At 44.8% G+C, this 26,574-nt stretch overlaps 1 protein-coding gene across 1 annotated transcript in view; it reads left to right on the top strand.

The window, feature by feature from the left end:
- LOC115185206 (cilia- and flagella-associated protein 54) overlaps window positions 1-24,486 on the top strand; it is a gene marked incomplete at its 3' end in the record, with an annotated part of 80,676 nt that extends 56,190 nt beyond the window's left edge. Inside the window, exons 29-39 of the mRNA XM_029745715.1 lie at window positions 1,737-1,863; window positions 10,363-10,462; window positions 10,572-10,666; window positions 10,846-11,046; window positions 11,419-11,591; window positions 11,799-12,001; window positions 12,254-12,463; window positions 21,253-21,446; window positions 21,770-21,905; window positions 22,157-22,280; window positions 24,224-24,486. Of these exons, the coding sequence (XP_029601575.1) occupies window positions 1,737-1,863; window positions 10,363-10,462; window positions 10,572-10,666; window positions 10,846-11,046; window positions 11,419-11,591; window positions 11,799-12,001; window positions 12,254-12,463; window positions 21,253-21,446; window positions 21,770-21,905; window positions 22,157-22,280; window positions 24,224-24,486 (1,826 nt within the window). The remainder of the gene's footprint in view (window positions 1-1,736; window positions 1,864-10,362; window positions 10,463-10,571; window positions 10,667-10,845; window positions 11,047-11,418; window positions 11,592-11,798; window positions 12,002-12,253; window positions 12,464-21,252; window positions 21,447-21,769; window positions 21,906-22,156; window positions 22,281-24,223) is intronic.
- Window positions 24,487-26,574: the final 2,088 nt, after the last annotated feature.

Genomic DNA, 26,574 nt, shown 5'->3' with positions numbered 1-26,574 from the left:
TTCTAAAAACATGTTTTCACTTTGTGAGAAAATATATACACTGCTCAAAAAAAGAAAGGGAACACTAAAATAACATATCCTAGATCTGAATGAATGAAATAATCTTGTTAAATACTTTTTTCTTTACATATTTGAATGTGCTGACAACAAAATCACACAAAAATAATCAATGGAAATCCAATTTATCAACCCATAGAGGTCTGGATTTGGAGTCACACTCAAAATTAAAGTGGAAAACCACACTACAGGCTGATCCAACTTTGATGTAATGTCCTTAAAACAAGTCAAAATAAGGCTCAGTAGTGTGTGTGGCCTCCACGTGCCTGTATGACCTCCCCACAAAGCCTGGGCATGCTCCTGATGAGGTGGCGGATGGTCTCCTGAGGGATCTCCTCCCAGACCTGGACTAAAGCATCCGCCAATTCCTGGACAGTCTGTGGTGCAATGTGGCGTTGGTGGATGTAGTGAGACATGATGTCCCAGATGTGCTCAATTGGATTCAGTTCTGGGGAACGGTCGGGCCAGTCCATAGCATCAATGCCTTCCTCTTGCAGGAACTGCTGACACACTCCAGCCACATGAGGTCTAGCATTGTCTTGCATTAGGAGGAAGCCAGGGCCAACCGCACCAGCATATGGTCTCACAAGGGGTCTGAGGATCTCATCTCGGTACCTAATGGCAGTCAGGCTACCTCTGGCGAGCACATGGAGGGCTGTGCGGCCCCCCAAAGAAATGCCACCCCACTCCATGACTGACCCACTGCCAAACCGGTCATGCTGGAGGATGTTGCAGGCAGCAGAACGTTCTCTACGGCGTCTCCAGACTGTCACGTCTGTCACATGTGCTCAGTGTGAACCTGCTTTCATCTGTGAAGAGCACAGGGCGCCAGTGGCGAATTTGCCAATCTTGGTGTTCTCTGGCAAATGCCAAACGTCCTGCACGGTGTTGGGCTGTAAGCACAATCCCCACCTGTGGACGTCGGGCACTCATACCACCCTCATGGAGTCTGTTTCTGACCGTTTGAGCAGACACATGCACATTTGTGGCCTGCTGGAGGTCATTTTGCAGGGCTCTGGCAGTGCTCCTCCTGCTCCTCCTTGCACAAAGGCGGAGGTAGCGGTCCTGCTGCTGGGTTGTTGCCCTCCTACGGCCTCCTCCACGTCTCCTGATGTACTGGCCTGTCTCCTGGTAGCGCCTCCATGCTCTGGACACTACGCTGACAGACACAGCAAACCTTGCCACAGCTCGCATTGATGTGCCATCCTGGATGAGCTGCACTACCTGAGCCACTTGTGTGGGTTGTAGACTCCGTCTCATGCTACCACTAGAGTGAAAGCACCACCAGCATTCAAAAGTGACCAAAACATCAGCCAGGAAGCATAGGAACTGAGAAGCAGTCTGTGGTTACCACCTGCAGAACCACTCCTTTATTGGGGGTGTCTTGCTAATTGCCTATAATTTCCACCTGTTGTCTATTCCATTTGCACAACAGCATGTGAAATGTATTGTCAATCAGTGTTGCTTCCTAAGTGGACAGTTTGATTTCACAGAAGTGTGATTGACTTGATGTTACATTGTGTTGTTTAAGTGTTCCCTTTATTTTTTTGAGCAGTATATATAGGCTGTAACACAACAAAATATTGAATAAGTCAAGGGGTATGAATACTTTCTGAAGGCACTTTGTGTATGTGTCTGTCTGTACTGTATGATCAATGTGTATTTGGCGTGTGTTTCAGTGATGAAGTTCAAGCGCAAGCCGTGCTTCATGGAGTTTGCTGTGCTGCTGCTCCAGAGGACCATGCAGGCAGACCATCTAGAGCTGGTCCTGCAGTGGGGACACGACATATTTGGCTGGCTTAGCAGGTACTGTATAGTACCGCCCTGTAAGTACTATTATCACATTTTAGTTAATACCTATGTGATATAAAGTCCCCTGTTTAGTGGACCTGCTTGGTTCTGACAGACATTTTGGCTTATGAATCGATCTGTGGACACGGTAGGATTCACACGGACACAGGAGTATGTCTCTTCTGCCTGTGTGTAGCAGGATGTGAAATCTGACACCACTTGAAGCTGGGCTGTCCCTCCTATCATTTCATTCGTTCTTCCGACTGTCCATCAACTCCTGACTGAACTCTAACTAACAATTAACGCAGCATGAGAGAGTGGTTTCGTCATTGTAATACATTCAGAGATCAATTTATTGCCAGTAATCTAAAATAATTAATATATTTTATACAAAAAAACACTTTCTGTTTGCCATAGACAGACAGTATTAACATGAGATGAAAGGTGACTTCCTAGTTTAGATATATTTTCTCTAACACTGACATGCTGACCAAACCGCTCGCGTGCCTGCGTACGCCATAATGCACATGTTGATTTTGTACCCCCACACCAGACACGATCAGGACAAGCAGGTTGAAATATCACAACAAACCAATTATATTCATTTGGGGACAGGTCGAAAAGCATTAAACATTTATGGCAATTTAGCTAGCTAGTCCTGGGATATAAACATTTAGTTGTTATTTTACCTGAAATGCACAATGTCCTCTACTCCGACAATTAATGCACAGGTAAAACGGTAAACCGAATTCTTTTCTCGTCATCTCTCCTCCTTCCTCAGGCTTCTTTTTTACTTCTTTGGACTTTATATGGAGGTTGGCAACCAACTTTACGGTTCATTACTGACTGGAGTGTGGACGTCAGTTCATCTTTCAATCACCCACGTGGGTATGTGCTCCTAAAAACCAATGAGGAGATGGCACGTGGGTATATGCTCCTAAAAACCAAAGAGGAGATTTGAGAGGCAGGACTTGCAGCGCGTTGAGCGTCACAAATATGACTTTCCCGAAGCGGATCCTCTGTTTGGCCCACCACCCAGGACAATGGATCGGACAACGGCGCCGCAGAAGGGGCAGACGGAGCGGTCTTCTGGTCAGGCTCCGTAGACGGGCGCACCGCTCCCGAGCATACTACTCGCCAATGTCCAGTCTCTTGACAACAAGGTAGACGAAATCCGAGCAAGGGTTGCCTTCCAGAGAGACATCAGAGACTGTAACGTTCTTTGTTTCACGGAAACATGGCTCACTCGAGACACGCTATCGGAGTCGGTACAGCCACCTGGTTTCTTCACGCATCGCACCGACAGAAACAAGCATCTCCATGTAAGAAGAAGGGCGGGGGTGTATGCCTTATGATTAACGAGACGTGGTGTGATCATAACAACATACAGGAACTCAAGTCCTTTTGTTCACCTGACTTAGAATTCCTCACAATCAAATGCTGACCGCATTATCTACCAAGAGAATTCTCTTCAATCATAACCACAGTCGTGTATATTCTCCCCCAAGCAGACATATCCACGGCCCTGAAAGAACTTCATTTGACTCTATGTAAACTGGAAACCACATATCCTGAGGCTACATTTATTGTACAGTGAGGGAAAAAAGTATTTGATCCCCTGCTGATTTTGTACGTTTGCCCACTGACAAAGAAATGATCAGTGTATAATTTTAATGGTAGGTTTATTTGAACAGTGAGAGACAGAATAAAAACCAAAAAATCCAGAAAAGCACATGTCAAAAATGTTATAAAATGAGGGAAATAAGTATTTGACCCCTCTGCAAAACATGACTTAGTACTTGGTGGCAAAACCCTTGTTGGCAATCACAGAGGTCAGACGTTTCTTGTAGTTGGCCACCAGGTTTGCACACATCTCAGGAGGGATTTTGTCCCACTCCTCTTTGCAGATCTTCTCCAAGTCATTAAGGTTTCGAGGCTGACGTTTGGCAACTCGAACCTTCAGCTCCCTCCACAGATTTTCTATGGGATTAAGGTCTGGAGACTGGCTAGGCCACTCCAGGACCTTAATGTGCTTCTTCTTGAGCCACTCCTTTGTTGCCTTGGCCGTGTGTTTTGGGTCATTGTCATGCTGGAATACCCATCCACGACCCATTTTCAATGCCCTGGCTGAGGGAAGGAGGTTCTCACCCAAGATTTGACAGTACATGGCCCCGTCCATCGTCCCTTTGAGGCGGTGAAGTTGTCCTGTTCCCTTAGCAGAAAAACACCCCCAAAGCATAATGTTTCCACCTCCATGTTTGACGGTGGGGATGGTATTCTTGGGGTCATAGGCAGCATTCCTCCTCCTCCTCCAAACACGGCGAGTTGAGTTAATGCCAGAGAGCTCCATTTTGGTCTCATCTGACCACAACACTTTCACCCAGTTGTCCTCTGAATCATTCCGTGGTTCATTAGCAAACTTCAGACGGGCATGTATATGTGCTTTCTTGAGCAGGGGGACCTTGCGGGCGCTGCAGGATTTCAGTCCTTCACGGCGTAGTGTGTTACCAATTGTTTTCTTGGTGACTATGGTCCCAGCTGCCTTGAGATTATTGACAAGATCCTCCCGTGGAGTTCGGGGCTGATTCCTCACCGTTCTCATAATCATTGCAACTCCACGAGGTGAGATCTTGCATGGAGCCCCAGGCCGAGGGAGATTGACAGTTCTTCCATTTGCGAATAATCGCACCAACTGTTGTCACCTTCTCACCAAGCTGCTTGGCGATGGTCTTGTAGCCCATTCCAGCCTTGTGTAGGTCTACAATCTTGTCCCTGACATCCTTGGAGAGCTCTTTGGTATTGGCCATGGTGGAGAGTTTGGAATCTGATTGATTGCTTCTGTGGACAGGTGTCTTTTATACAGGTAACAAGCTGCGGTTAGGAGCACTCCCTTTAAGAGTGTGCTCCTAATCTCAGCTCATTACCTGTATAAAAGACACCTGGGAGCCAGAAATCTTTCTAATTGAGAGGGGGTCAAATACTTATTTCCCTCATTAAAATGCAAATCAATTTCAAAAAAATTTGACATGTGTTTTTCTGGATTTTTTGGTTGTTTTTCTGTCTCTCACTGTTCAAATAAACCTACCATTAAAATTATAGACTGATCATTTCTTTGTCAGTGGGCAAACGTACAAAATCAGCAGGGGATCAAATACTTTTTTCCCTCACTGTAGCTGGGTATTTTAACAAGGCTAATCTGAAAACAAGGCTCCCCAAATTTTATTAGCATATCGATTGCGCGACCCGGGCTGGCAAAACCCTGGATCATTGTTATTCAAACTTCCGCGACGCATATAAGGCCCTCCCCCGCCCTCCTTTCGGAAAAGCTGACCACGACTCCATTTTTTTGCTCCCAGCCTATAGACATAAACTTAAACAGGAAGCACCTGTGCTCAGGTCTGTTCAACGCTGGTCCGACCAATCGGATTCCACGCTTCAAGATTGCTTCGATCACGTGGACTGGGATTTGTTCCGTCGAACAACAACATTGATGAATACGCTGATTCGGTGAGCGAGTTTATTAGCAAGTGCATCGGTGATGTTGTACCCACAGCGTCTATTAAAACATTCCCCAACCAGAAACCGTGGATTGATGGCAGCATTCGCGCAAAACTGAAGGCGCGAACCACTGCTTTTATTTAGGGCAAGGTGACCGGAATCATGACCGAATACAAACAGTGTAGCTATTCCCTCCGCAAGACAATCAAACAAGCTAAGCGTCAATGTAGAGACAAAGTAGAGTCGCAATTCAATGGCTCAGACACGAGAGGTATGTGGCAGGGTCTACAGTCAATCATGTACTACAAAAGAAAAACCTGCCCCGTTGCGGACCACGATGTCTTGCTCCAAGACAAACTAAACAACTTCTTTGCTCGCTTTGAGGACAATACAGTGCCACTGACACGGCCCGCTACCAGAACCTGCGGGCTTTCCTTCATTGTAGCCAACGTGATTAAAACATTTAAACGTGTTAACCCTCGCAAGGCTGCAGGCCCAGACGGCATCCCCAGCCGCGTCCTCAGAGCATGCGCAGACCAGCTCGCTGGTGTGTTTACGGACATATTCAATCAATCCTTATCCCAGTCTGCTGTTCCCACATGCTTCAAGAGGGCCACCATTGTTCCTGTTCCCAAGAAAGCTAAGGTAACTGAGCTAAATGACTACCGCCCCGTAGCACTCACTTCCATCATCATGAAGTGCTTTGAGAGACTAGTCAAGCACCATATCACCTCCACACTACCTGACACCTTAGACCCACTCCAATTTGCTTACCACCCCAATTGGTCCACAGACGACGCAATCGCCATCGCACTGCGCACTGCCCTAACCCATCTGGACAAGAGGAATACCTATGTAAGAATGCTGTTCATTGACTACTGCTCAGCATTTAACACCATATTACCCTCCAAACACGTCATTAAGCTCGAGACCCTGGGTCTCGACCCCGCCCTGTGCAACTGGGTCCTGGACTTTCTGACGGGCCGCCCATTTATATAGCCCTTCGTACATCAGCTGATATCTCAAAGTGCTGTACAGAAACCCAGCCTAAAACCCCAAACAGCAAGCAATGCATGTGAAAGAAGCACGGTGGCTAGGAAAAACTCCCTAGGAAAAACTCCCTAGAAAGGCCAAAAACCTAGGAAGAAACCTAGAGAGGAACCAGGCTATGAGGGGTGGCCAGTCCTCTTCTGGCTGTGCCGGGTGGATATTATAACAGAACATGGTCAAGATGTTAAAATGTTCATAAATGACCAGCATGGTCAAATAATAATAATCATAGTAGTTGTCGAGGGTGCAACAAGCACGTCCGGTGAACAGGTCAGGGTTCCATAGCCGCAGGCAGAACAGTTGAAACTGGAGCAGCAGCACGGCCAGGTGGACTGGGGACAGCTAGGAGTCATCATGTAGTCCTGAGGCATGGTCCTAGGGCTCAGGTCCTCCGAGAGAAAGAAACAAAGAGAGAAAGAGAGAATTAGAGAGAGCATATTTAAATTCACACAGGACACCGGATAAGACAAGAGAAATACTCCAGATGTAACAGACTGACCCTAGCCCCCCGACACATAAACTACTGCAGCATAAATACTGGAGGCTGAGACAGGAGGGATCAGGAGACACTGTGGCCCCATCCGATGAAACCCCTGAACAGGGCCAAACAGGCAGGATATAACCCCACCCACTTTGCCAAAGCACAGCCCCCACACCACTAGAGGGATGTCTCCAACCACCAATGGATAGCCCCCTATCCACATCGACGGGATCCACCCACACAGACAGCGTGGTGAAGAAGGCGCAGCAGCGCCTCTTCAACCTCAGGATGCTGAAGAAATTTGGCTTGTCACCAAAATCACTCACAAACTTTTACAGATGCACAATCGAGAGCATCCTGTATCACCGCCTGGTACTGCAACTGCTCCGCCCACAACTGTAAGGCTCTACAGAGGGTAGTGAGGTCTGCACAACGCATCACCGGGGGAAAACTACCTGCCCTCCAGGACACCTATACCACCCGATGTCACAGGATGGCCAAAAAGATCATCAAGGACAACAACCATCCGAGCCACTGCCTGTTCACCCCGCTATCATCCAGAAGGCAAGGTCAGTACAGGTGCATCAAAGCGGGGACCGAGAGACTGAAAAACAGCTTCTATCTCAAGGCCATCAGACTGTTAAACAGCCATCACTAACATTGAGTGGCTGCTGCCAACATACTAACTCAACTCCAGCCACTTTAATAATGGAAAAATTGGATGTAATAAATGTATCACTAGCCACTTTAAACAATGCCACTTTACATAATGTTTACATACCCCACATTATTCATCTCATATGTATATTCTGTACTCTATACCATCCACTGCATCTTCCCTATGCCGTTCGGCCATCACTCATTCATATATTTTTATGTACATATTCTTATTCATTCCTTTACACTTGTATGTATAAGGTAGTTGTTGTGAAATTGTTAGGTTAGATTATTTGTTAGACATTACTGCATGGTCGGAACTAGAAGCACAAGCATTTCGCTACACTCGCATTAACATCTGCTAACCATGTGTATGTGACAAATACAATTTGATTTGATTTGAAATAGAACCAAGTTCTATTTTAGCGGCTGGCCACGCATATGAGCAGTGTGGGTGCAATGATTCAATAACATGTATGCGTAAATATATTTTGCAACGCTCGCACACGGGACGTGTCCGGTCTGGTCAGCATGTAAATATACAAATATGTATTTTACAGTTATAAGGAAGGTGAAATCTTATAGTTAGTCATTTTATAAATTGATTATACTATATTTAGAAAAAATATAAGTAATTTCAAACCTTATTCATACAGTTTTGTTGAATAGGAAATACATCATATTAAACATTTAATATTTTCATTATATTTCTGCTATGTACTTGAGCTCAAAAGTGACTACACTTCAGCAATGTGTAACTATTTTTACCAGAAAGGTGAGATTTTAACCTTTCTTGGAGTATGCAGCATTACTAGTTATTATTTATTTGTATTTGTACTTATTAAGGATCCCCATTAGCTGCTGGTAAGGCAGCAGCTTCTCTTCCTGGGGTCCAAACACAAGGCATTTACATTACATATACAGTACCAGTCAAAAGTTTTTGACACACCTACTCATTGCAGGGTTTTTCTTTATTTTTACTATTTTCTACCGACTTGTTAGATTTTTGTGACTGCACTTGAAGAAACTTTCAAAGTTCTTCAAATTTTCCGGATTGACTAACCTTCATGTCTTAAAGTAATGATGGACTGTCGTTTCTCTTTGCTTATTTGAGCTGTTCTTGCCATAATCAAATCAAATCAAATCAAATTTATTTATATAGCCCTTCGTACATCAGCTGAAATCTCAAAGTGCTGTACAGAAACCCAGCCTAAAACCCCAAACAGCAAGCAATGCATGTGAAAGAAGCACGGTGGCTGGGAAAAACTCCCTAGGAAAAACTCCTGAGAAAGGCCAAAAACCTAGGAAGAAACCTAGAGAGGAACCAGGCTATGAGGGGTGGCCAGTCCTCTTCTGGCTGTGCCGGGTGGATATTATAACAGAACATAGTCAAGATGTTAAAATGTTCGTAAATGACCAGCATGGTCAAATAATAATAATCATAGTAATTGTCGAGGGTGCAACAAGCACGTCCGGTGAACAGGTCAGGGTTCCGTAGCCGCAGGCAGAACAGTTGAAACTGGAGCAGCAGCATGGCCAGGTGGACTGGGGACAGCAAGGAGTCATCATGCCAGGTAGTCCTAGGGCTCAGGTCCTCCGAGAGAAAGAAAGAAAGAAAGAGAATTAGAGAGAGCATATTTACATTCACACAGGACACCGGATAAGACAAGAGAATACTCCAGATGTAACAGACTGACCCTAGCCCCCCGACACATAAACTACTGCAGCATAAATACTGGAGGCTGAGACAGGAGGGATCAGAAGACACTGTGGCCCCATCCGATGATACCCCCGGACAGGGCCAAACAGGCCGGATATAACCCCACCCACTTTGCCAAAGCACAGCCCCCACACCACTAGAGGGATATCTACAACCACCAACTTACCGTCCGAAGACAAGGCCGAGTATAGCCCACAAAGATGTCCGCCACGGCACAACCCAAGGGGGGGGCGCCAACCCAGACAGGAAGACCACGTCAGTGGCTCAACCTACTCAAGTGACGCACCCCTCCCATGGACGGCATGGAAGAACACCAGTAAGTCAGTGACTCAGCCCCTGTAAAAGGGTTAGAGGCAGAGAATCCCAGTGGGAAGAGGGGAACCGACAAGGCAGAGACAGCAAGGGCGGTTCGTTGCTCCAGCCTTTCCGTTCACCTTCACACTCCTGGGCCAGACTATACTTAATCATAGGACCTACTGAAGAGATAAGTCTTCAGTAAAGACTTAAAGGTTGAGACTGAGTCTGCGTCTCTCACATGGGTAGGCAGACCATTCCATAAAAATGGAGCTCTATAGGAGAAAGCCCTACCTCCAGCCGTTTGCTTAGAAATTCTAGGGACAATTAGGAGGCCTGCGTCTTGTGACCGTAGCGTACGTGTAGGTATGTACGGCAGGACCAAATCGGAAAGATAGGTAGGAGCAAGCCCATGTAATGCTTTGTAGGTTAGCAGTCTAACATTATTAAGCCACTAGATATCTACAATACAACAATATTACAGTGTAGGTGTGTGTAGAGTGCGTGTGCTAGCGCTTGTGTGCGTTTGAGTGTGTCTGTACCTTTGTGTGTGTCTCTTCTCAGTCCCCACTTTATGGCCCTCTCATGATAAATAATTACTTTTGGGGATTACGTAGATGACATTTAATAGGTTAAAGAATGATGTAGCATTTGAAAAGGCCTGTTGTGTCCTTGAGACAGTGCCAGTACAGTATGTTGTTGTTGTTTTAGGGCTCTGAGTCGTATATACCAAGTGACAGACCAGGACAAACACTGGTGGGGTCAGACTCAGAACCCAACTAACTGTATGTGATGTGATGTGTGTGTGTGACAGGAGGGATGAGGGACTGACAGGGCCTAAGAAGGGCCCAGGGGACAGATCAACCTCAGGGAAAGAACTGAAGAAGTTCTCCTCCTCCATCATGGAGTACAAGGTGAGCTCAGCTAAAATCTTTCCCTTCCCTTTTCTTTTCTGTCCCTCCCATGAAGCTATTGCAGAAGTGTAATTAAATAAGTCTGACAGCCATTTGTTGTCCCCTTTAGAAGAATAAAGCTAGTACATTCGGGAGTGACAAGAAGAGGAAAGAGTTTCTCCAGAAGAAACAACTGACTGCTCTGAAAGCACAGAACACAGAGAGGTGGGTACAGTACTTTTACAGCAACTGTAAAACTCTCTTTGTGCTACTCTCTTTGTGCTTATGACTAATTACTGTTAAACTTTTACCCCAATTGCATGAGTGTGTGCGGATGTGGGCTTATGCAAGTGTACATGTGTGTCCTTACCTGCATGTATGCTCCACTCACATCTGTGTGTCAGGGAGTGTAAGGCGGTGGACACCATGCTGAACCAGCTAGCCCCCCTGGTGCGCCGTCACCAGCGTCGGAGGCGTCTGAGACAGGTGTGTTCTGAGGAGTGGCTGTGGAGGTGTCACCTCAACCTTAGCATCGCCAGGGCTCACCTGGGACTACTGAGAAGGAGCCTGGAGAACCACCAGGGCCTTGGGGCCCTACAACACAGGTAAATATAGACACAAACACACGCATGCATACATACACATATACACACACACATACAGATCACTGTTTCCCACATATACATACTGTACCCTTGTCACGCTATCATTCCCTCCAGATTGTACTGTGCTGGCTCAGATGTTTTCTTTTCACAATCACTGTCCTTTCCAGCACGATTCTCTAAGAGTGTAGCTAAAAGTGAGCTGAGCTAGCCCTATAACGTATCTGGTGCCAGCTCACTTTCAAGCGAGCATAGGAGAATAGTTAGCTACATTTCTGTGTTTTATTGATCGTACATATATGAACATTATTTTTGTGTACATTTTACATTTTAGAACAAAGACAATAGACCATGATGACATTTTTGTTCTTGTAGCTACAGCCAGCTGCCTCCGTTGTTGTTCTCCCTGGCCCACTCTGGTACTCTGGTGAGGGGGAGGAACATGCATCAGCACATCGGAGTCCCTGACCTGATTCCCCCGCCCCCCAAAGCCACGCCCCAGCCCTGCTTCAGAGCCATCCTCCACAAGGCCAAGGAGAGCGGACAGGGTAAGGAAATAACTAACTAAACTAGCTAACTATCCTCAACACTCTTTCTCTCCCTGTCTTTCTTTTTTTCTCTTTTGCTGTCTATATCTCTCTCACTCTCTCTCTCCCTATCTCTCTTTTTTTTTGACCCATCACCAGAGGGGGCAGACATCAGAGGACAAGAACATTCTTCCTATCTTTTACTCTTTCTCTCTCTCCACCCTTCAGCTGCCACCACCACCAGTGGAGAGGACTTCAACACGACAGAGAGCAGTGAGCAGGACAGTGAGCAGGACTCTCCTCGTACGCAGCCAGCTGTGGACTCGGACTATAGTGAGCCCTCAGTGATGACCACCTCCCCGACCAGACGCACCGCCACTCAGCTGCTAGAGTCACTCAACAAGGCTGCCCTGCACCTCCGCAGAGCCATGGTACCTGATATACACACACAAACAGACACGGATGCATATACACACAAACACATACAAACAGGCAACAAAAATTAAATATGCATGCACTGTATGTATGCATACATGCGCCCACACACACTCCAAAATGTAAACCGTAACGTCAGTACAAACAATATCTGTATTTATGTTGAGAGTGTAATGTGTTTGGCAATGACCTGTATATTGGTATGTTTATGTATGGTATTTATGAAGGGTGTGTGTGTGTGTAAACAGGTACTTGCCCATCGTGGGGGCCACTGGACAACGTTGCAGTGTGTGTGTCGGACACTATGGGACCAGGGCTGTACCATCACTCTACTAGTAGACAGGGGTGCATCCATGGAGCCCCCCATCCCTTTAACATTGGACCAGCTCTACACTGTCCTCACCCCTTTGTTTGAGCTGGCTACAGACCTCGTCATGAACATGATGGAGAAAATGCAGGTCTCACTTTATCACTTTTCTCTTACAGTCACATGCTTTTGAGCTTGATTATTGCTCAACTCATAAATATACTCATTTGTCTACACAACTTCACCAAGCAGTTGATATTGCTAAAGCAACATCAAAGTAATGTATAAACTAATGTACAGTGGGGTCCGAAATTATTGACACCCTTGATAAAGAAAAGCAAAAATGACTGTATATAATAAATAATTCAAATACTGAGCTACACTGAGTACAAAACATATTTACAACACCTGGTTCCATAACATAGACTGAGCAGGTGAATCCAGGTGAAAGCGATGATCGCTTATTGATGTCAGTCAATATTAGGAAGGTGTTCCTAATGTTTGGTATACTCAGTGTTTATTGTATGCAAAAAAAAGGGACATTATATTATTTAATGCTATTGCTCAGAGATATAACTTTTGTTTAACAGGTAATATATACTGAACAAAAATATAATCGCACATACAACAATTTAAAGGATTTTACTGATTTACAGTTATATATAAGGAAATCAGTCTATTTAAATACATTAGTTAGGCCCTAATCTATGGATTTCACATAACTGGGAATACAGATATGCATCTGTTGGTCACAGATACCTTAAAAAGGTAGGGACGTGGATCAGAAAACCAGTCAGTATCTGGTGTGACAACCATTTGTCTCATTCAGTGCGACACATCTCCTTCTCATAGAGTTGATCAGGCTGTTGATTGTGGCCTGTGGAATGTTGTCCCACTCCTCTTCAAAGGCTGTGCGAAGTTACTGGGTATTGGGAACTGGAACATGCTGTCATACATGTTTATCCAGAACGTCACAAACATGCTCAATGGGTGACATGTCTGGTGAGTATGCAGGCCATGGAAGAACTGTGACATTTTCAGCTTCCAGGAATTGTGTACAGATCCTTGCAACATGGGGCTGTGCATTATCATGCTGAAACATGAAGTAATGGTGGCGGATGAATGGCACGACAATGGGCTTCAGGATCTCGTCATGGTATCTCTGTGCATTCAAATTGCCTTCGATAAAATGCAATTGTGTTCGTTGTCTGTATTTTATGCCTGCTTATACCATAACCCCACTGTCACCATGGGGCACTCAGCAAACAGCTCACCCACACGACGCAATACACGTACGTGGTGTGCGGTTGTGAGGCCGGTTGGACGTACTGCCAAATTCTCTAAAACGACATTGGATGCGACTTATGGTAGAGAAATTAACGTAACATTTTCTGACAACAGCTCTGGTGGAAATTCCTGCATTCAGCATGCCAATTGCACGCTCCCTCAAAACTTGAGACATCTGTGGCAGGCATTGTGATGTGTGACAAAACTGCACATTTTAGTGTGGCCTTTTATTTTCCCCAGCACAGATGCACCTGTGTAATGATCATGCTGTTTAATCAGCTTCTTGATATGGCTTCGTGATTATTGCAGCTCAATGGGGGTAACTTTTGTTGACAATTTTGGAAGCAAAACATGAGGATGGGATCCACCCAAATCATTTGGGTTCCTGGATCCTTTCACAGCATTATAAGGCTGCGTTGAGACAATGACTTATCAATGACCCATGTCAAGCTCATTTAATCCCTACCATTGTGTCGCTGAGTTATCATAATGCTTTAGCAAATGTATATTATGCCAGGGGCATTGGTAGACACAATGTAAGTAACCAAATGTATGTCCCTCTAACTGCCCTGAATGCCTCTGCTGATCCTACAGCTATTTTATGCAGCAATTACATTTACATTTACATTTAAGCGACTTACAAATTGGTGCATTCACCTATAATATCCAGTAGAACAACCACTTTACAATAGTGCATCTAAATCTTTTAAGGGGGGGGGGGGGGGGGGTTAGAAGGATTACTTTATCCTATCCCAGGTATTCCTTAAAGAGGTGGGGTTTCAGGTGTCTCCGGAAGGTGGTGATTGACTCCGCTGTCCTGGCATCGTGAGGGAGCTTGTTCCACCATTGGGGTGCCAGAGCAGCGAACCGTTTTGACTGGGCTGAGCGGGAACTGTGCTTCCTCAGAGGTAGGGAGGCGAGCAGGCCAGAGGTGGATGAACGCAGTGCCCTTGTTTGGGTGTAGGGCCTGATCAGAGCCTGAAGGTATGGAGGTGCCGTTCCCCTCACAGCTCCGTAGGCAAGCACCATGGTCTTGTAGCGGATGCGAGCTTCAACTGGAAGCCAGTGGAGAGAGCGGAGGAGCGGGGTGACGTGAGAGAACTTGGGAAGGTTGAACACCAGACGGGCTGCGGCGTTCTGGATGAGTTGTAGGGGTTTGATGGCACAGGCAGGGAGCCCAGCCAACAGCGAGTTGCAGTAATCCAGACGGGAGATGACAAGTGCCTGGATTAGGACCTGCGCCGCTTCCTGTGTGAGGCAGGGTCGTACTCTGCGAATGTTGTAGAGCATGAACCTAGTGGAGAACGACAGGGTGTTGTCCAGGGTCACGCCGAGGCTCTTAGCACTCTGGGAGGAGGACACAAGGGAGTTGTCAACCGTGATGGCGAGATCATGGAACGGGCAGTCCTTCCCCGGGAGGAAGAGCAGCTCTGTCTTGCCGAGGTTCAGCTTGAGGTAGTGATCCGTCATCCACACTGATATGTCTGCCAGACATGCAGAGATGCGATTCGCCACCTGGTTGTCAGAAGGGGGAAAGGAGAAGATTAATTGTGTGTCGTCTGCATAGCAATGATAGGAGAGACCGTGTGAGGATATGACAGAGCCAAGTGACTTGGTGAATAGCGAGAATAGGAGAGGGCCTAGAACAGAGCCCTGGGGGATACCAGTGGTGAGAGCACGTGGTGCGGAGACAGATTCTCGCCACGCCACCTGGTAGGAGCGACCTGTCAGGTAGGACGTAATCCAAGCGTGGGCCACGCCGGAGATGCCCAGCTCGGAGAGGGTGGAGAGGAGGATCTGATGGTTCACAGTATCAAAGGCAGCAGATAGGTCTAGAAGGATGAGAGCAGAGGAGAGAGAGTTAGCTTTAGCAGTGCGGCGAGCCTCCGTGACACAGAGAAGAGCAGTCTCAGTTGAATGCCCAGTCTTGAAACCTGACTGATTAGGATCAAGAAGGCCATTCTGAGAGAGATAGCAGGAGAGCTGGCCAAGGACGGCACGTTCAAGAGTTTTGGAGAGAAAAGAAAGAAGGGATACTGGTCTGTAGTTGTTGACATCGGAGGGATTGAGTGTAGGTTTTTTCAGAAGGGGTGCAAGTCTCGCTCTCTTGAAGACGGAAGGGATGTAGCCAGCGGTCAAGGATGAGTTGATGAGCGAGGTGAGGTAGGGGAGAAGGTCTCCGGAAATGGTCTGGAGAAGGGAGGAGGGGATAGGGTCAAGTGGGCAGGTTGTTGGGCGGCCGGCCGTCACAAGACGCGAGATTTCATCTGGAGAGAGAGGGGAGAAAGAGGTCAAAGCACAGGGTAGGGCAGTGTGAGCAGGACCAGCGGTGTCGCTTGACTTAGCAAACGAGGATCGGATGTCGTCAACCTTCTTTTCAAAATGGTTGACGAAGTCATCCGCAGTGAGGGAGGAGGGGGGGAGGGGGAGGAGGATTCAGGAGGGAGGAGAAGGTAGCAAAAAGCTTCCTAGGGTTAGAGGCAGATGCTTGGAATTTAGAGTGGTAGAAAGTGGCTTTAGCAGCAGAGACAGAAGAGGAAAATGTAGAGAGGAGGGAGTGAAAGGATGCGAGGTCCGCAGGGAGGCGAGTTTTCCTCCATTTCCACTCGGCTGCCCGGAGCCCTGTTCTGTGAGCTAGCAGTGAGTCGTCGAGCCACGGAGCAGGAGGGGAGGACCGAGCCGGCCTGGAGGATAGGAGACAGAGAAAATCAAAGGATGCAGAGAGGGAGGAGAGGAGGGTTGAGGAGGCAGAATCAGGAGATAGGTTGGAGAAGGTTTGAGCAGAGGGAAGAGATGATAGGATGGAAGAGGAGAGAGTAGCGGGAGAGAGAGAGCGAAGGTTGGGACGGCGCAGTACCATCCGAGTGGGGGCAGAGTGAGAAGTGTTGGATGAGAGCGAGAGGGAAAAGGATACAAGGTAGTGGTCGGAGACTTGTAGGGGAGTTGCAATGAGATTAGTGGAAGAACAGCATCTAGTAAAGATGAGGTCAAGCGTATTGCCTGCCTTGTGAGTAGGGGGGGAAGGTGAGAGGGTGAGGTCAAAAGAGGAGAGGAGTGGAAAGAAGGAGGCAGAGAGGAATGAGTCGAAGGTAGACGTGGGGAGGTTAAAGTCACCCAGAACTGTGAGAGATGAGCCATCCTCAGGAAAGGAACTTATCAAGGCGTCAAGCTCATTGATGAACTCTCCAAGGGAACCTGGAGGGCGATAAATGATGAGGATGTTAAGCTTGAAAGGGCTGGTAACTGTGACAGCATGGAATTCAAATGAGGAGATAGACAGATGGGTCAGGGGAGAAAGAGAGAATGTCCACTTGGGAGAGATGAGGATTCCAGTGCCACCACCCCGCTGGCTCGATGCTCTAGGGGTATGCGAGAACACGTGGGCAGACGAGGAGAGAGCAGTAGGAGTAGCAGTGTTATCTGTGGTTATCCATGTTTCCGTCAGCGCCAGGAAGTCTAGGGACTGGAGGGTAGCATAGGCTGAGATGAACTCAGCCTTGTTGGCCGCAGACCGGCAGTTCCAGAGGCTGCCGGAGACCTGGAACTCCACGTGGGTCGTGCGCGCTGGGACCACCAGGTTAGAGTGGCAGCGGCCACGCGGTGTGGAGCGTTTGTATGGCCTGTGCAGAGGGGAGAGAACAGTGATAGACAGACACATAGTTGACAAGCTACAGAAGAGGCTACGCTAATGCAAAGGAGATTGGAATGACAAGTGGACTACACGTCTCGAATGTTCAGAAAGTTAAGCTTACGTTGCAAAAATCTTATTGACTAAAATGATGAAAATGATACAGTACTGCTGGCTGGTGGAGTAGGCTAGCTAGCAGTGGCTGCGTTGTTGACTTTGTTTGAACGTGTAGCTGGCTAGGTGACCTCGATAGTTTCAGTACTACACCTTGTCATGATACAAAAGCAACTTTGTAGCTAGCTAACATAACACTAATCAAGACGTTCCTTTGTAATGTATTTAGTTTCTACAGTGCTACTCGTCGGTAATAGTTGGCTGGGTTTGGAAAAATGGCGTCGCGGGGGACGGAAATAGCTGGCTAGCTAACCTCGATAATTACTAAACTACACAATTATCAAGCTATGACAAAGACAACTATGTAGCTAGCTAGCCAACACTGCACTAGTCAAATCGTTCCGTTGTAAAGTATTAGTATCTACAGCGCTGCTAGTCGGTAACGGTTGGCTAGCTAGCTAGCAGTGGGTTAATGATGACTAGGTGTGTTGACTAAGTCTGGCGTCGCGTCGCGGCTGGCTAGTTACTAATAATTACTCTAAACTACACAATTATCTTAGATGCAAAGACAGCAAAGACAACTATGTAGCTGGCTCACTAACACTACACTAATCAAGTCGTTCCGTTGTAATGTAATAGATTCTACAGTGCTGCTAGTCGGTGGAAGTTGGCTGGTTGGCTAGCTAGCAGTGTTGACTAGCTAGCTAGCAGTGTTGACTACGTTAGGAGGACGAAGATAGCTAACTTCGATAATTACTCTAATTACTCTAAGCTACACGATTATCTTTGATACAAAGACGGCTATGTAGCTAGCTAAGAAAAATTGCTCAGATCAAACAAATCAAACCGTTGTATGTAGTGAAGTGTAATATTACCTGTGGAGCGAAGCGTAGTGCGACTGCTCGCTCCAAACCAGATTTATGCTGTTATCACTGAGGCAGTGTGCCCTAGTAGTCCACTGTGTGCAGCTCACCCTGCACTAACATAAATAACAGGAGAATATCTACTTCTGCTAAGCTTCCCAGTAAAGCAAACAAACAAGCAAGCATTCCAGAAAACTGCTCAAAATAGTTAACATATCTAGCTTAAGAAACAAGGTTCATGAAATGAATAACTTGCTAGTAACAGATGACATTCATATTCTGACTATCTCTGAAACTCACTTAGACAATACCTTTGATGATACAGTGGTAGTAATACAATGTTATAACATTTACAGATAAGACAGAAATGTCAATGGTGAAGGTGTTGCTGTTTATATTCAGAACCAGGATCTCATGTTAAATAGTGTTGGAAGTAATGTGGCTACAGGTTCATCTGCCTCACCTAAAGCCCATTCTTGTGGGAAGCTGCTATAGACCACCAAGTGGTAAGTCAGTATCTGGATAATATGTGTGAAATGCTTGATAATGTATGTGATATCAACAGAGAAGTATATTTTCTGGGTGATTTAAATATTTACTGGCTTTCATCATGTTGCCCACTGAAGAAAAAACTTCAAACTGTAACCAGTGCCTCTGCAACCTGGTTCAGGTTATCATTCAACCTACCAGGGTAGTTACAAACAGCACAGGAATGAAATCAACATGTATTGATCACATCTTTACTAAATGTGTGCTTGAAAGCAGTATCCAGATCCATCGGATGTAGTGATCACAATATAATAGCCATATCTAGGAAAACCAAAGTTCCAAAGGTTGGGCTTAATATAGTGTATAAGAGGTTATACAAGAAGTTTTGTAGTGATTCCTATGTTGTTGATGTAAAGAATATTTGTTGGTCCGTGGTGTGCAATGAGAAGCAAACATTGCTTATTCCAGTTACTAATAAGCATGCACCCATTAAGAAAATGACTGTAAAAACTGTTAAATCCCCATGGATTGATGAGGAATTGAAAAATTGTATGGTTGAGAGGGATGAGGCAAAAGGAATGGCAAGTAAGTCTGGCTATACAACCGATTGGCAAACGTACTGCATATTGAAAGATAATGTGACTAAACTGAATAAAAAGAAGAAGAAACTATACTATGAAACACACATAAATGACAAAGAATGATAGTAAAAAGCTTTGGAGCACCTTTAATTATATTTTCAGCTCCATAATTCATTGAATCAGATGGCTCATTCGTTACAAAACCCACTGATATTGCCAACTACTTTAATAATTTTTTCATTGGCAAGATTAGCAAACTTAGGCATGACATGACAGCAGCAAACGCTAACACGACACATACAAGTATATCTGACCAAATTATTATTGACAAGAATTGTAATTTTGAATTCCGCTTGTGGAGGAGGTGAAAAAATGATTGTCTATCAACAATGACAAGCCACCAGGGTCTGACAACTTGGATGGAAAATTACTGAGGATAATAGCAGACGACATTGTCACTCCTATTTGCCATTTCTTCAATGTAAGCCTACTAGAAAGTGTGTGCCCTCAGGCCTGGAGGGAAGCAAAAGTCATTCCTCTACCTAAGAATAGTAAAGCCCCCTTTACTGGCTCAAATAGCTGACCAATCAGCCTGTTACCAACCCTTAGTAAAGTTTTGGAAAAAATTGTGTCTGACCAGATACAGTGCTAGTTTACAGTAAACAAATTGACAACAGACTTTCAGCATGCTTATAGGAAAGGACGTTCAACGAGCACAGCACTTACACAAATGACTGAGAGAAATTGATGATAAAAAGATTGGGGGGGCTGTTTTGTTAGACTTCAGTGCAGCTTTTGACATTATCGATCATAGTCTGCTGCTGGAAAAACGTAAACTACCGTTCAAAAGTTTGGGGCCACTTAGACATTACCCTGTTTTTGAAAGAAAAGCATATTTTTTGTCCATTAAAATAACATCAAATTGATCAGAAATACAGTGTAGACGTTGCTAATATTGTAAATTAATATTGTAGCTGGAAACTGCTGATTTATAATGGAATATCTACATAGGCGTACAGAGGCCCATTATCAGCAACCATCACTCCTGTGTTCCAATGGCACGTTGTGTTAGCTAATCATTTTATAATTTTAAAAGGCAAATTTATCATTAGCAAACACTTTTGCAATTATGTTACCACAGCTGAAAACTGTGTGGTCAAAAACAAGGACATTTCTAAGTGATCCCAAACTTTTGAATGGTAGTGTACATACACACACATGATAACATACACACTATACACACACGTACACATGGATTTTGTGTTGTAGATATGTGGTAGTGGAGTATGGGCCTGAGGGCACACACTTCGTGTGTTGTGAATTCTGTATAACTGCCTTAATTTTGCCAGACCCCAGGAAGAGTAGCTAATGGGGATCCATAATATATACAAATACAAATATGGATGGATTATCTTGACAAAGGAGAAATGCTCACTAACAGGAATGTATACAAATTTGTGCACAAAATTTGAGAGAAATTATCTTTTTGTCCATATGGAAAATGTCTGGAATATTTTATTTCAGCTCATGAAAAATGGGACCGACACTTTACATGTTGCATTCATATTTTTTGTTCAGTAAATATATATTTTTCAAAAACATAGGGGTCAAAATTATTGAAATTGATCATTTTGACCTCTACCTCTTTGAGAGAAAAAAAAGATTACTCGTTAAACAAAATATCTTTCTTTGAGCAATTGTATTAGTATGAAATAATATAATGTCCCCATTTTTTTCTCCATAAAATATAGCTCAGTATTTGAATTCTGTATTTTATTCAGTCATTTTGTCTCATCAAGAGGGTCAATAATTTCAGGCCCCACTATATGTACGTATGTACAGTACATTGAAACACCCTTCATGTTTTATACAAATATCTTTAACTTGAGTCAAAAATATAATTAAATAGTTGACACCACTATTATACCATGTGAATAATTGTACTTTTGTGTGTCTGTTTCCCTCCATCCGTCCTTAGCTCTGGCAGGTGTTTGAATTGGAGGATGAGGAGATGGAGGCCAGCATGCATTTCTCCGCCCCTCTGGATGACGGTACCCTGGTGGACCTGAGATGGATCAGGAGCCTCACCCTTCACACCCTTGAGCTGCTCTACCTCAAGGCTCGCTGGGAGACTCTGGCTCACCTCGCCCTGCTCTTCAACTCACACACACGGTAGGTAACATCCCTCACACACACACACACACACACTCTCTCTCTCTTGCTCTCTCTCTTTCTCACACTCTCTCTTTCTCACACTCTCTCTTGCTCTCTGGCTCTCTTGCTCGCTCTCTCGTTCTCTCTCTCTCTTGCTCTCTGGCTCTCTTGCTCGCTCTCTCGTTCTCTCTCTCTTGCTCTCTCTCTTGCTCTCCATACACACAGTTGACCCTGCTCTTCAACTCACACACATGATAGGTAGTTTCCATCCTGTCACAGGGAGGTGTGCGTGCCTGCCTGCCTGCCAGTACTGTCTCTGTCCTATATGTTGTGCATCCCAGAGAGCGCTACACCCACATGATCACTCCTATCCTGGTCCACGCTCAGAGGAGACTGCTAGAGAGGATCAGCTACTTCGGAGGACCTCCGGTCCCTCAGCCACACTTCATCAAAACGCAGAACCTCACTGGAGAGAAGGTTAGAGGGAATAGACACAAGCTTTTACCACCCAATGAACAGGGTGTCATACTTGATCTCAATGTCAGGACACTAATCCATTCCTAAGGCTTAGTGTGGACTAGAGGATAACTCTGCTTCTATGGGGTATGGTTTATAATGAATACTGTAGGGACAGAATTGAGACTACTGCTGTGTGTTAGGATGCTGTTTGTGTGTGAAGAGTGGGTGTACAGTGTGTGTGTTGAACAGTCTCTACCCCTGCGTGTCAGATCACCAATAAGAACTATGCAGGGAGACAGCTGCTGAATTGCTGGACTCCCCCTGCTGTGCCTGCCCCCAGACGAGGGTGCAACACTCCCACCAACCCAAACGCCGAGCTCCTCGAACTCTCTGGTACGGCAATCCAGTAGCAGCTGGAAATCAATCAGTCAATCAATTAATCATATTTTATTGCTATAAGTCGATAAGCCTAGCACTTTTATTGATATAGGCCAACCTTATTATGCTATTTATTCCAGGGCTTGACATGAACTTTTTTAGCAACTTGTCCTTTGGACAAGTAGGACCCGATTTGTTTTACTTGTCGAAAAGTTCAAGTCACTTGTCCCTCCAAAAATGTAAATAGTTTTTAACACATTAGATGCATTAGTAGGCGACACTGCCTATTGGCTTCTGATGCATATTCAAGGAGATGTGGGTAGCTGCATCCCAATATGGTGACAGAGATTGGGTAGTGGGTGTGTCGAAAGGAAATTAGTGGGCGTGTTGAAAGGAAAGTAGTGGGCGTAGTGGGCGTGTTGAAAGGAAAGTAGTGGGCGTGTTGAAAGGAAAGTAGTGGGCGTGTTGAAAGGAAAGTAGTGGGCGTGTGGAAAGGAAAGTAGTGGGCGTGTTGAAAGGAAAGTAGTGGGCGTGTTGAAAGGAAAGTAGTGGGCGTGTTGAAAGGAAAGTAGTGGGCGTGTGGAAAGGAAAGTAGTGGGCGTGTTGAAAGGAAAGTAGTGGGCGTGTTGAAAGGAAAGTAGTGGGCGTGTGGAAAGGAAAGTAGTGGGCGTGTGGAAAGGAAAGTAGTGGGCGTGTGGAAAGGAAGTAGTGGGCGTGTGGAAAGGAAAGTAGTGGGCGTGTGGAAAGGAAAGGAGTGGGGCGTGTGGAAAGGAAAGTAGTGGGCGTGTGGAAAGGAAAGTAGTGGGGGTTGTGGAAAGGAAAGTAGTGGCGTGTGTGGAAAGGAAAGTAGGGCGTGTGAAAGGAAAGTGTGGGCGTGTCGAAAGGAAAGTAGTGGGCGTGTGGAAAGGAAAGTAGTGGGCGTGTCGAAAGGAAAGTAGTGGGCGTGTGGAAAGGAAAGTAGTGGGCGTGTGGAAAGGAAAGTAGTGGGCGTGTTGAAAGGAAAGTAGTGGGCGTGTGGAAAGGAAAGTAGTGGGCGTGTGGAAAGGAAAGTAGTGGGCGTGTGGAAAGGAAAGTAGTGGGCGTGTGGAAAGGAAAGTAGTGGGCGTGTCGAAAGGAAAGTAGTGGGTTTGTTGAAAGGAAAGCAATGAGGCTGATGCAATAGATCCAACATGATCATTTATTTCTTCATATTTTAAGCTCAACAATGCGCAAATGGCTGTAGGCTACGTAGGAATGTTCCAAAATGCAATTAGCGGAAAACGCCTTTCTCAAAAGTTTGAGCAGTTTCATGTAACAGAGATGAAAATATCCAATAGAAATTAAGAAAGAGGTGAGATCTAACTAGCATCTAGCATGGGTTACTTACAGTGCCTTTGGAAAGTATTCAGACCGATTGACTTTTTCCACATTTTGTTAAATTACAGCCTTATTCTAAAATGGATAAATAACATAAAATGTAGTTTACAAAACAATGCTGACCGCCTTCGCTCAGATTCAAGGTGGGTGATGAACGGTGCACAAATGTCATGGTCCTTCACTCTCCGGGCTATATTTATGTCATTAAGAGTCTCGTTAAAGTTTGGCTACATTTTCTGGATGTCAGCATCGGTTTGGCTGTAGCCAAAATATGTATTGTATATCACCTACACTTTGAGATGTAGGCTTTTTTACTTACAGTATGTACATGAAAAATAGATGAAATAGAATATTATTCCAATGTTTGCCTTTCAATTATTTTCAGTGTAATTGTTTGATTTTGAGATTTTTTTTCTATATTCTTCTTGGACAACAATTTTAATTTTTTTACTTCTCCCGGACAAGAGGACAAGCGTTAATGTCGAGCCCTACATTCAACCATTCATTTTTTAAATAAATCATCAGTCATTCTGGTCTGTGGGTATATTGATGTGTCGCCGAAGTCATATTGTGGTGTGTGTGTGTGTTTTGGTCTGTTGTAGAGGTGCGCCGGGCCATGTGTGTGGTGTGTGTTCCTCTGGATGTGGAGGATACACTGTGTTGTTTCAGGGAGGCCCTGGAGAAGGGCCATCACACTCTGCAGAACTTCCAACACAGCCGCACACTGCTACTACTGCTGCTGGCACACACACAGCCCTGTGAGTACATCCTTTCTATCTCACTTTGCTGTGTGTTTGTGACTCTGGCCTTTAGTCAATCACATTTTGCTCATCTCCTGCGTCCTTCTCGCCTCATTTTAAAAAAGGTCAAAGTTAATCGAGGAGAGTCAGCGAGTGAACGTGGATTGAAATGCGCTTGAAATGAGACGGTCCTTCTCCACTTGCGCATTTTTAGGCAAATTAAGTTTACAGGGGTGGATCAAAACAAATGAAGTTAGAAATGTTAGACATTTTATAGATAAATAGCGTATTGTTTTTAAACGTGTGCATATTTTTTTCCTTTATCAAAACAAAATCTGATTCAAAAGGGGTGTTGCAGATTTTGAAAATATTTCGCTGTAGGATACACATGAATATCCTCGATGAAAGGTGGCTATCGAGGAGGGGAGGACACTCTTCCGTTTGCCTACTAGTGAATTGACACACTCCTCGACCACTCAACCACTTATCCGGGTTTCCGGGTCACAAGAGAGAGGACGGAGGACTGTCTTTTTCCTAAATGAGATAACCCCTGTCTGTTGCCGAGTGGCGGGAGGAGGAGAAAGAAAGAGACAGCAGCAACCAAGCCGACTCGCATTAGTTACTAACTTTTAGCTGCCAAAGCTATGTTTTTTATCATCCAATCTGATTACATAGTACCTGTTTTGACTGCATCAAACCGAGAAGAGAAGACAGTTAAGCTAGCTAGGTAGCTTGGTTGGCTAATCAAATCTACATAGGCTGCGCTTTCACCCGTCCTGCACAATAACAACAGCAGCTCTAATCAATGTATTAAGGAACAGCCTACCTCTTGGCCCTTGGTCGTTGAAACGTATCCTTCTCATTTAACTTTTAATTCCGTCATTTTAATTGCATCTTCCATTGATCTCCTAAGTTGATTGCCACAACAGACACAGAGTCAGAGGCTAGTGCCGCTTTGATGGCTTGTGATTGGCCGACAAAAACAAAAAGCTACACGCCCCACTCGTGAAAAACACGCGCCTCTCTCGGGTTCGTGTGGACCCGTGAAGACCCCTACTGTGTATACTTCTTCAACTATAACCATATTACATTTCCATGAATTAACATAGGTTTGAATGAGAACCATAGGAATACAGAGGTAGCTATTCAAAATGGTCCTGCTCCTTGGCCAATTAAGCTACAAGGCTAACTTATGAACATTCAGGCTATCCTAACTTATATCTACACTGAGTGGACTCAAAACATTAAGGACACCTGCTCTTTCCATGACATAGACTGACCAGGTGAATCCAGGTGAAAGCTATGTTTCCTTATTGATGTCACTTGTTAAATCCACTTCGATCAGTGTAGATGAAGGGGAGGAGACTTTTAAGCCTTGAGACAATTGTGACCGACCGTCTCGATTCGATCTTATGTAGCAACATTTGAAATTGTGTTTTTTACATTGGATAAAGTAAAGACTCTGAGCTAGAAAATGGTATATCATACAGTATACTACATTTGAGGAAAAATGGGAAAGTAATTCTGCTTTGAAAGTTGATAAACTTGTAACCCCACTTTTGAGAAAATGGACTTTGAATATTTTGGTACACCTTAGCCCCACCCTTCTCTTTAAGGATTCACATGTGAGGCCTTGTGCTAAACAGTGAGTATGGTAGTGAGTGTACTAAACAACCAAAGATTTCAAGACTAAAGGCTGATTTATAATATGTCTATCGACATGTCTGTATAGACATTAGCACATTAGAGGCTGCTGCCCTATATACATATACTTGAAATCACTGGCCACTTTAATAAATGGAACACTAGTCACTTTAATAATGTTTACATATTTTACACTACTCATCTCATATGTATATACTGTATTCTATTCTACTGTATTTTAGTCTATGTATTACTCATCTCATATGTATATACTGTATTCTATTCTACTGTATCTTAGTCTATGTATTACTCATCTCATATGTATATACTGTATTCTATTCTACTGTATCTTAGTCTATGCTGCTCTGACATTGCTCATCCATATATTTTTATATTCTTAATTCTATTGCTTTACTTTAGATTGTGTGTATTGTTAGATATTACTTGTTAGATATTACTGCACCCTTCGAGCTAGAAACACAAGCATTTTGCTACACCCGCAATAACATCTGCTAAAGACGTGTATGTGACCAATATGATTTGATTTGATTAAAGTTGTCGCAGTGACA

Source organism: Salmo trutta, unplaced genomic scaffold, assembly GCF_901001165.1.
Source record: "Salmo trutta unplaced genomic scaffold, fSalTru1.1, whole genome shotgun sequence".
NCBI classification, from domain to species: domain Eukaryota; kingdom Metazoa; phylum Chordata; class Actinopteri; order Salmoniformes; family Salmonidae; genus Salmo; species Salmo trutta.
Note: the sequence above shows the minus strand (reverse complement) of the source record. Positions and strands in the feature narration are given on the sequence as shown.